The 11,826-nt window shown below is 45.1% G+C and overlaps 1 protein-coding gene across 6 annotated transcripts in view; it reads left to right on the forward strand.

Moving 5' to 3' along the window:
- The window catches only part of gria2b (glutamate receptor, ionotropic, AMPA 2b), a 180,697-nt gene that overhangs the window by 98,836 nt on the left and 70,035 nt on the right, over nt 1–11,826 (forward strand). For all 6 annotated transcript variants that reach the window (XR_005460078.1, XM_038792299.1, XM_038792298.1 and 3 more), the window contains one exon: nt 2,042–2,095. Coding sequence is in view for 5 of the 6 variants with exons in the window: in XM_038792299.1 (XP_038648227.1) it covers nt 2,042–2,095 (54 nt within the window). In the remaining variant the exon portion in view is untranslated. The remainder of the gene's footprint in view (nt 1–2,041; nt 2,096–11,826) is intronic.

Consider the following 11,826-nt stretch of genomic DNA (forward strand, 5'->3'; position numbering starts at 1 on the left):
GGTGGACTGTGGGGTCGGGGTGGAGGAGCATGGAACACTATTGCTGCAGCTGGCAAGGCAGCCACGTAGCTGTACCGCAGCTAACAGCCCACTTTGAACTTAGTGCCGCAGGTTGTATAGGTGTCCCCCCCCCCCCCCCCCCCTGGCCCCAGCTAACCCATCAGCTGTATGGGCGTGCTCCAGCACAGCCAGTGCCATCTTTTTGGCTGGGATAAGTGTGTGGGGATTGTAATGTGTATATGCGGCTGCAGCTTGTCAGCCTCCCGAGTGTCAATCACGGACCCAGCGAATCCCGCACCATTTTTCATTGGAATCGATTGTGTTCCACGCGGCACCGGTGCTAGCCCTTTAACAGGAGCAGATTCGGTCCAGGTGTGGCGCCAGTCTTTCTGTGAAAGTCCATGAATTCTGCGTTGCCATCAACACTTAGTCTCAGAAATAGAGAATCCCGCCCCTATAGTTTTTTTTAAGAGTCAAAAATGTTTGGGAGATGTGATTTCATCTCAGGCTTCCTATGCATGAACATGTAAGGTGTCACCACATAAATATTAGAGAATGTTCCGAATGTGTGTGAATTGAATGCTTTCTGTTCAAAATTGCATTGCACGTGAACATTACAAAATAGAAATAAGTATATACTCACTAGCTGGCAAGAATCCTCCAATCTTCATTTCTGAGCAAAAATTAAGAAAATACAGCTTCAGCAAAAGCAGGAATGCCCCTTCCTCATTAGAATGTCAGCTTGTTCCAAAATGGATGCAAAAATCATACGCCCTTGATTTCAATAACTGATTTTGTGATTGTGCTGAGAAATGGGAACATTGATCCTTCTGGTTCAATGATTTAAGGAGGTAGAAAATGTAATTTCCTCTTGGTGGTAGTTTGTCATATTATTTAATATGAAGCTGGAGGAACCTTTATGCACAGCACCGTGACGGTAAAGCAATGGTTTTATTCAGTTGACATTTGGTGGAGAATTAACCCCACAAAGCAGACACGTTTGGGCAGGATGGAAGGTCAAAGTGTTAGAAATCTGACACCCAACACCAATCCTTCTCCAACATGGCACTTCTACGTTTAATGGAGTTGGGGCAGGGATGGGAGCATCCAACAACCCTTCAGGTGCCCCCATTGCCTCTAACCTTCCCTCAAGACCGCGTAGCTCTCACAGATGCCTCCTGAACCTGATGCCCACTAGTGCCAGGGATTTCCTCATTCCTCGTATCCTCATTCCTGTGAGGACTTCAAACATTCCCCTGCTCTAGTCTTCAATCTCTGAAAACCTCAGTCTAGGCCTGTGATCTTTTGGGCCGCTGTTTTCCGTCTCCATCCTTAAGTCTCTTAGATTGAACACCTTTCCCCTTCCAACCCCAGGGTCAAGAATTTGACTCCTCCCTCCCAGAATTTACCTTGCCCCATGGCCTCTCCTTACAGTGTTCCACACCCAACTAGCACTGAAGTCCAGCAATCATCATGTTGGAAACTCCAATTTACAGCTATCCCACACACTGCTATTCACAACCCCTACCCCGTCCCACACCCTGCGCCCCCCCCCCCCCCCCCCCCGCTCCACACACACACACAAACACATACTTATCCCTCCTCTCAATCCAGCTCCTGGCGAGTCACAAGACTAAAGTTTCACCCCATCATTCTCTGAGTCCTATTGGTCAGACAAGGGTAGCTTCTAAATAATGACCAATCTTCATCTTGCTTATTTTAAAGCATAATTTTCTGATTCTACCTGACCATAAATTGAATAATCACCATTAATGTTTGAGTAAAACTGACTAAAGTTATAGATGTCAGAGATCATACAGGGCATGCAAGGATAGTTTGAGTATTCCTTCTCTTCTGAAACTTAACCTGAAATTAGATGTTATTTAGTATTTTGCAAAAATTCCACTCTGGCAAATTGCTTTCTATTTTGGCTCTTTTGTTGGAAAGGATAATATTGGGTGTAATGTATGTTTCTGTTAATCTGCTCTTCAACACCACATATCGCAAGAGACAAGCTAATTTCTTAATTTCTACATTGCAGGTCATAACGATTGGGAAGCACGTTAAAGGATATCATTACATCTTTGCTAACCTGGTAGGTAGTGTACACTGAAATCCTATATGTAACAACCTAAAGACAGACAACTTAAAGTTGCCCATGCAAAGCTTGTACATAATAGAATTGGCTCTACCAGTATTGGCCGTGGCAGGTACATATTAAGTGCGGGATTTTCTGGTCCTGCCATTGTCAAAGGGATTTTGCGTTGACTGCACCCTCGTCCCTGGGAAGCCCATGCGCCGTTGATGGGATTGGAACATCCCACCGACGTGAACAGCCGAGAAATACCGCCCTAAGACTCAGTGCAGAGAACCCCTTTGCAGTTTTAAGCATTCCCCATCACATACAAAAATTATTTAAAGTAAACTCATTGAGAAGAAATTGCTCGGAAAGGCAAAAGGATTCATTGTAATACTTCAAGAAAATGTGAAGAATTATTCCTATCTCTTCATTTCAAGCTGCTTGCTAGAATGGATATATGGTGATGCTAGACTTTGCTCATTCACTGCTATCGTGGTGTTTTTATGCTGAATCCGACCCTGCATGTACATATTTGCAATACAAACGTCAGCAAGGGCTCACCAGACAACCAGACGTACATCGGTGGAATTTCTTCCAATTTTGTGCTGAATTACTAATTTTTGAATCAAAAATAAATGACTGTGAGTGGCATCAAAATTTAAAGAGATTATATTTTGATGTAAATTACATTGTCAAAGAAAAAATACAATGTTCAGTTTATTGAACAGCGCCGTGAAACAGAAGGTTCTAACAGGCCAAAGTTAAATCTTAGAATGTCATAATCCCAGAGAATATCTTTGTTCAGAAAATCAAATATACAGCAGAATGAACCCAACAGCTCAATAATGTGATGATCTTTACTGGAAGTTTTTTAACAGGAATGAAGGGCTAATTGGAAACTGAGTAGGTCTTACCATGAAAAGTATGACAATAAATTAATTAAAATGTATCAACGAGGCTTGTGTTTTACCTGCTTTATAACGTGATTCAGAAAAAGAAACTATTGTTTATTGATTGGAAGTGTTCAGAATTTTTGCGGGCTGGATTCTCTATCGGCGGGAACTTCCGCTTCGCCGGCAGTGCACTCATGCCCGCGGATTTCCCAACGGCGTGGGGATGCCCACAATGGGAAACCCCATTGGCCGGCTGCTGGGATGGAGTATCCCGCTTTCAGCGGGGATGGATGTGGCGGGACGGAGAAACACATTTCTCAAGAATGTATCTCACAAATCAGTTGCAAGTTAGGCAATGAGACAAGGGGAAAATAAATGAGCCTGAAATCCCATGATTTATAAATGCTCCCCTGCTATAGTCCTGATGGGAGCTAGAAGGGCCAGAAATTAACCTTGTTCCCAATTATGCTGGATACTGACCTTCTATTGGGTTATCATAAACTGTTGTAAAGTGCAGTGCCCCTGTCTGTCCAGCATTTAGTCATATAGGAGGGAGAGAGGGCAGGGGGTGAGGTACCCAAGGATGGTATTTCCACACCCTGATCTCCCATAATCAAGATGTGGAGATGCCGGCGTTGGACTGGGGTGAGCACAGTAAGAAGTCTTACAACACCAGGTTAAAGTCCAACAGGTTTGTTCTTTGCAGTAGTCTGTTCTGTTCAGTATGACGGTGGCCCCTCCTTTGTCTGCTGGTTTGATGACGATGTTGCGGTTGGTCTTGAGAGTGCGGATGGCGTTGCGTTGTGCTTGGGTGACGTTTGAGGCTGCCTTGTGATTGCGAGTGATGAATCTGGCATTGACACGACTTCTGACGGCTTGAGCATACATGTCGAGTCTAGGGCAGCGGCCTTCCGGAGGGGTCCAATTTGACTCTTTCCTTTTCGGTTGCTGCACTGCAGATCTCGCGGTCTGCTGTTCCGGTTCATTGGTCGTGTCCCTGGGTTCGCTGTCGGCCTCTTGGGGTCTGTGGAAGAATTCCCGGAGCATCAGGCGAATGAGGCTCCGGGAATTCTTCCACAGACCCCAAGAGGCCGACAGCGAACCCAGGGACACGACCAATGAACCGGAACAGCAGACCGCGAGATCTGCAGTGCAGCAACCGAAAAGGAAAGAGTCAAATTGGACCCCTCCGGAAGGCCGCTGCCCTAGACTCGACATGTATGCTCAAGCCGTCAGAAGTCGTGTCAATGCCAGATTCATCACTCGCAATCACAAGGCAGCCTCAAACGTCACCCAAGCACAACGCAACGCCATCCGCACTCTCAAGACCAACCGCAACATCGTCATCAAACCAGCAGACAAAGGAGGGGCCACCGTCATACTGAACAGAACAGACTACTGCAAAGAACAAACCTGTTGGACTTTAACCTGGTGTTGTAAGACTTCTTACTGTGCTCCCATAATCAAGGCCAATCATTACTAATGGAACATCTAGAGAATATGGCACAGTATAAAAAATTTGGCAAATGGTAGGTCCCACCTGGGTTACAGGCTCAGATCATGATCTTCAAAACAGGTATTTCTTTAGAAATATTTCTAATTGTCTCCTTTTAGGAAGGGTAATAAGGAGCAGTTCCTTTCAGCAGTGATATTAGGCTCAGGTGTGGTGTCTCTGATCCCATCTCCTGCCAGACCCAGCACAGTGCGGCACTATATGTGACTTGTTGGATGGATGGGCAACTGTGATACCCAACAAGTGATGGTTACACTCACCATTTGTCCTTTCATAATATTAATTAAAGGACAAATGGTGAGTGATGCTCACATGAGGATGTACCCCTCCTCATCCTACCTCATGGATTATTGCACCCAGTAGTTTTTCATTGATGAACTCATCACTCAATTTTACTAAAGATGCATCTCCCCTCAGTTCTCAACTAAATATGCAATCATATCAGCATACATCTGCACTGAACTTTGCTTGGACCACAGAGTTCTGGTCTCCATATTATAAATAAACACTGGAGATGATGCAGAGAAAATTTACAAAGACAATACCAAAAATGTGTGTATACATATCAGGAAAGGATTGACAGGCTGGGTCTTTCTCTTGAAAAAAGGCTGAGGGGTGACATAATAGACATTTTTAAAATTATGAAATGTTTTGAGAGAGTGGATACAGAGAGAATAATGTTTCCATCCTAAGCAGAAAGGCATTATTAGAGGCCAAGAATATTCCCCACAGAGGGAAATCAGCAGAAACCTCTTTATCAAAGGACCAGAGCAATGTGGAACCCTGTACCAGAGGGAGCGATTGAAGTGAATAATACAGATACATTTAAGGGAAAGCTAGACAAGCATGTGAGGGAGAAGGGAACAGGTGGTAATGATGGTAAAGTTAGATGAGAAAGGATGAGGGGGCACTTGAGTGGAGCATAAACAGTGACTGAGACTAGCAGGGCCATGGGGCCTCTTTCTGGGCCTTATTACCTGCATAATCTTTTGGAAATGCTGTGAAGAGATGGCAGTAGATGGTAGAAAATAACCTCTCAGAATGTTGAAATAATTTAGAAAATCTCAGGCATCATTGGCGCATACCCCAAACCCTGCCTGCATAGTTTCCATTGTGATTTATTGTTTGAATTTCTGAGAATTCCATTAATTTTACCAATTAAACAAATGGTTGATGTTGAGCCCTCGCCCTCCGTCCATGAGAAAGTCGGCATGGGATCAAAGTCAGGAGAGTTGCGAAAATCCTGATTCTCCCTGCCATGATTGGCTTCTGGAATCTTACCTCCTCCACCCCCCCCCTCCCCCCCCCCCCACCCCCCACCAGTGGAGTAGTGCAAATCACATGGTGCGAGCCCAGGAATCTCATTTTCATACATTAGCATGTAATTAACGAGAACTTTCTCCAGATCTTCCCCCCCCCCCTCACGGAATCTTGATCCGGAGCCAGCGTCATTTACACCAAGTCTCTGCAGGTGTGAGGCAGTCGAGGATATCCCCTGCACCCCTGGAGGATATCCCTCCAGGGGTATAGAGGTAAGTATAGCACCCGGGGGAGAGGTTAGAGGGATGTGGCACTTCCCCCTGGCACAGGTGCACTGCCAGAGCAGGTCCCTCGAACCCCTTTCCCCGAGAGCTATACTTTGGTGGGCGGGGAGAGAGCGGTCATTAATGGTGAGGGGATCGTGGGCAGCACGATGGCACAGTGGGTTAGCCCTGCTACCTCACGGCATCGAGGTCCCAGGTTCGATCCCGGCTCTGGATCACTGTCCGTGTGGAGTTTGCACATTCTTCCCGTGTTTGCGTAGGTTTCGCCCCCACAACCCAAAAAATGTGCAGGGTAGGTGGATTGGCCATGCTAAATTGCTCGTTAATTGGAAAAAATGAATTGGGTGTTCTAACTTTATAAAACAAAGGGTGAGGGGATCGCCGACGATGAACGTCGAGGTGGGGGTGGGTGGTGAGGTGGTAGGGACGGATCTACCAGTGATGAATGTCAAGGGGAAAGGCCCTAGATCTCTGAAATCTGCATTCAGAGGCCCCAAACCTCTGGGATGTGGCCTGTGTGCCATTTGGCTGCAGCGCTGGTTGGGGCGCCCTTTAAAGATTGTGCCTTGATCTGTTTGAAGCCGGTTCCCGGCTCTTAAGAGTCCCGCCTCGCCAGCACGACGTCGTTAACTAGGCTCATTCATTTTTTTTTTCTAAGAGCCTCAAGATTCCATGAGCGTTTTTCTCGCTGGGAGCGACACATTGCGATTTTCTGTTCAGAATCTGCCCAAAGATGAAAAAGCTGCAGATGTGTAGGGATGCCAATTCAACAGTATAATTTCAGAGGCAGAAAGTGTTCTATCTCCCAAATGCACTGAAACTAGAAGGTTTATGACCTCTTCCACTTGGAAGTCTCATTGCACTTTTGCTTTACCATTGATGGGTACTGGGCCACATTTCTAAGCTTGTATTTCAAGTGCAGGTCTTCATCCTGAATGTAGTTGAACTCAGGCACAGAGATCATCATAACTAAAATCAGAAAATGTTGAAAATACCCAGCAGGTCAGGAAACATCTGTGGCGAGAGACAGAGTTAATGTTTCAGGCCAACGACCCTTCATCTGTCTCTAAAGAACACGTACTGCCTGACCTGCTGTGCATTTCCAACATTTGCTATATTTGTGTCAGATTTCAAGCATCTGCGGTATTTTGGTCTTGTATTCGAGATCAATAGGCCTGATGGCTGGCCATTTGATTTTCCTAACACAAAAGATCGATGTCATAATAGTAGAAACAATGATATAAAAGTGCCTTGGTGGGCCATAGGGAATGTTTAAACTATTGAAGGAATGTTTTTAATGTGGGAGCAAGTTTTGCAGCTTGCGCTTTACAGAAAGGAATCATCAGGGAGTTGCAGTTCACATACTTATTCAAATGTGAGAATTCCTTTGCTGCTGAACTTAATGTGACCTCCATTTTGTGACCAAAATGTGTGATCATTTTCAATGAGGGTTCAGAGCTTCCATTTTTTTAAATGCTGGCCTTTTTTCTTCAATTTTTCCTTTTTTTGAGTCCATCCAGGGCCTCAGTTTACCCAGTCAGAGTTGCAGATTAATACTTTGATGTCTACCAGCGTATTGGGGCAGGCATTTCTATTGTGATTTTTCTACTGTGGGCTTCCCACTCTGACTCTGGTCTAATGAGCACCCTTTCCTCAACATGCTAATTGAGAAATTTGCTTATGGGTTGTCGATCATAAGCCTACCTTCACTGGTCAATATACACATTGGGATTCCTGGAGCTCCACATGCTGCTGGCAATCTCGTAAATAGGGCCCAAACCATGAGCTCACTCTGCAAGTTTGACACTGAAGTAATGTGCGTCAAAGTTATCCTGTGGGATAATGGCTACCCAATGAGATCATTGTTCCCTCTATAATGAACTAAGTCCACCATGTTCAGATATGAAAAGTGCCTGTTCACATCAATTGACCTTGAAAGGGTGTAAAGTATATCAAGAATTTTCCTGAGGTGGCAATCTTTGGGGTGTCGTCCTGAGGTCGCAATCCTTGAGGTGTTGGAGGACCCGGGAGTCCAGGAGGAGAAGGAGACCGACGTCTTGGCCTTTGCTTCCCTGATAGCCCGGCGACAAATACTGTTGGCATGGTGAGACTCAAAGCCCCCCGAAGACCGAAGCATGGCTATCGGACATTGCGAGCTTTCTCGGTTTAGAAAAGGTTAAGTTCGCCTTGAGAGGTTCACTATCGGGGTTCGCCCGGAGGTGGCAGCCATTCATTGACTTCTTCGCGGATAATTAATCATCAGCGGGGGGAGGGGGAGGGGGGGGGGGCTAGGGTAGTGTAGAGTAGGGGGTGGTTTAGGCAGGTCCTTGCGAGAACGGTTTGTACTATGCATTACTTGCTTTTCCTTTTGCACAGTACTATATAATGTCATTGTTTTATAGGCCAAAAATACCTCAATAAAATTGTCTTTAAAAAAAAGTAACTCAAGAATTTGAGCAACAAGTGAAACCAGTCGATTCACGTCGCTCCTATACAGTAGCAACACAAGTGGTATATCCCACTCACGGGATGCTGCCATCAAGCCACAAAGGTGATCTTCCAACCACACAGTTGAGTGATGTGGTTTATGAATTTCAGTGCTGGTGTGATGCCATGCATCCCAACGGTTAGCCGATCGTATCAAGCAGCACATCCCTGTGGCTTTTTGCAACAGGAAGAGTACTGACCTGACTAGCTCTTAATTGCAAAACTCTGAAGAAGGCCTGGGATTTTGCACCCGCGTTCACTGCGGCACAAATGGCGATGTCAGTGCGAAGAGCAGCGTGGGTGCAGAATCCCACAAGAGTCAGAAAATAAGACTCTCACCAACAAGCTCTCAATTTCAGGTGTTCTCCACCCCCCCCCCCCCCCCCCCCCTCCCCCACCCCAGAATGGTTGCAAACCTCATTAAAGGTTTACAACAGGTGTTTAAAAACGGGAATCAGGCAGATGGAATGCACAGGGGACGGACATGGAAGTATAGCCACTGGTGGGGTAGAGGGATATGCACCACGCAGTACCCAGGCATTGTTCCCCAGCACTGCCCATTGGTACCCTGGCCGGGGAGGGGGCCCTCTGGGGAGATCCATTGTGGGGGTGTTCCTCTTATCTGGTGGGCGTTCCCCGTATCTGTGGGGTGGGGAGCGTGGGGAAGGGGGGGGGGGGGGGGTAGTTGTTCCTCAGGCACCCCGATCTCGGGATTCCTGGTGTTGGCTTTTTCCAGCCCCGCAAATCCACCTGACACTGTGGGCCACATCTTCATTTTCTTTTGCACAGATTGCTGCACAATATGGCGAGAAGATCTGATTGTGCAACTGACAAGCTTGCATCCTATGCAAGAAAGGAAAAATTCCACGCATATTTTCTAACATTAGATGTGATTCTGCAATTGGACAGCACATACTGAACAATAATGAATGCACTGAGAATTACTCTCATGAACAATTTAAGGTTATTGCAATGTGACTCACCTACACTTGTTCGAAGTTACATATACTCATACACAAGGACCTGCCCTCGGCAGGCATGAACAGACAGAACATGTACAGGCATTATGCCTTTTTTTAAAAATTAAACCTAGGTGTGGGCCAATTGCTTCATGATACACTCCCCATGTTAAGGTGTTGATTAATCAAAGCTGACCTGCCAACTAATTAGTACTCTTTTCATATGCAGTATAAATTATTGCTCCCTTTGAAACTTTGCATTCTTGTGTCTGTCCTGATGAGTACAAGATGAAAAGATTCAACTGCATGTCTCTTTTTTCAGCCATACTCAAATTTTATTATCCTTCACTTTGCAATTCCCAACTTTGCACATTCTGAGTTATTACTGTTTCTTTCTGAACAACTTCATGACTGCACTTTATTAATTAATGAATAGGATATTGGTGTCACTCGTAAGGGCATTATTTATTGTCAATCTATAATTGTTGTAAGATGGCGGTAGTGAGTCAGATTCTTGAGTCGCTGTAATCCGTGTGGTGCAGGTATACCCACAGTGCTGTTGGAGAGGGAGCGGTGATATACTTCCAAGTCAAAATGGTGCGTGGCATTTAGGGGGACTTCCAGTGAGTTGTGTTCTCATCTATCTGTTGCCCATGTCCTAAATGGTAATGGCCATGGGTTTGAAGGTGCTGTCTCAGGAGGTTTGGTGAGTTTCTGCAGTGTATCTTGTAGATGGTACATGCTGTTGCTACTATGCTTCAATGGTGGTGGAGGGACTGAATGTTGAAGGTGGTGGATGTGGTGCCAATCAAGCGAGCTGCTTTGTCCAAGATAGTGTCAAGCTTGTTGTTGCAGCTGCACATACTCCTGCTTCAGTATCTGAGGAGTGTGTCCTAAAATGGTACTTAACACTGTACAATCATCAGCAAACTTCCACATTTCTGATATATGATGGATTGATGGCCATTGATGACGTATGTGTAGATGGTAGGACACTGCCTGAGGAACACTGAGGAACAATTGGCTTTCAACAACCATCACCGTCTTCTTTTGTGCTACATATGACTTCAATGAGTGGAAAATTTTCCCCCTGATTCCCCTTGACTTCAACTTTGCTCCGACCCCTTGATGCCACACTTGGTGAAATGCTGCCTTGATGTCAAGGGCAGTCACTCTATTCTCACCTCTGGAATTCACCTCTTTTGTCCACGTTTGGACCAAGGCTTATAATGAGGCCTGAAGTCGAGTGGCCCCAGCAGAACCTAAACGGAGCTGGTTAGCCCTGTGTAAGTGTTGCTTGATAGGCCCCATCAGCAACATCTGCCATCACTTTGCTGATGATTGAGAGTGAGTGCAAATAATCATCCCTAATTGTGGCTTTATTGATTTAAATTGGCAGGCAGCCAACCCAAATGTCAGCTTGCCACGGGGCTGTCTCCACACATGGCTACCTGCTATTGTGTTAGCATGTATTGTGCCTGTGCTCCCACTACCACCTCAGGGTGGGGAAAATGCTGCTCTCGCCTTTTATCTTACATTAATTAATTGAATTAAACCCCACCTGCTGCCAAGATTAGATTTGCGCCAAGACCTCTGAATTGTTAGCCCAGATCATTGCTGATGCACAACCATTCCCATGCACCTCATGTCCCAACCCATTGGCAGCCTCATTCTGGTTAACTCATTAAGGTAAGGTAAAGTCACCACAGCCCCAGATGACCGTAGGCTGCTTTCCCCTTTGTGTAATGGCAGATGTATACTACTCCATCTTTCACCCTGGCTATATTAACATGAGGTAGAGAGAACTGGGTTAAAGATACATTCTGACATCTGTCAACAAATAATTTGCAAGGTACAAGCAGGTTGAGATAGTTAACTGTCATTCAAAATAAAGAAAGGAAAATATAGCACTTTGTTCCTTCAAATTTTGGAAATATTAATTGATTATTTAAAATAAATCAGCTCAGCACTTTGAAAATACCTCTTATACATGTATTTCATATTTCAAATTTACAAAAATGCAATTGCTAAACTACCGTAGAGTGACACGGATGAAAGGTAGAGACTGCGAAGCCAACAGTGCTGTGATCAGAACATTAATAGTGTTTGTGAATGTCATTCTGAAATCTTGAAATACCCCTGTGATTGTCAGGAGTGACCTTTAGTTTATGTTAGTTGACAGAAGTTGCTGTTTAGAAATGTCAGCTGGACTGGAAAAGAATTAGGGAAACTGTCCAAAAAGAAATTAAACATTCAGTGTTTTTTTTCCTGGTTGTTATGATCCGTCACAATTCAAAGTGTTGAACACATTACAGAGGCAAAACATTTTTTTAAAAGGAGTCACTTATTG

Source organism: Scyliorhinus canicula, chromosome 3 (assembly GCF_902713615.1).
Source record: "Scyliorhinus canicula chromosome 3, sScyCan1.1, whole genome shotgun sequence".
Lineage (NCBI taxonomy): Eukaryota > Metazoa > Chordata > Chondrichthyes > Carcharhiniformes > Scyliorhinidae > Scyliorhinus > Scyliorhinus canicula.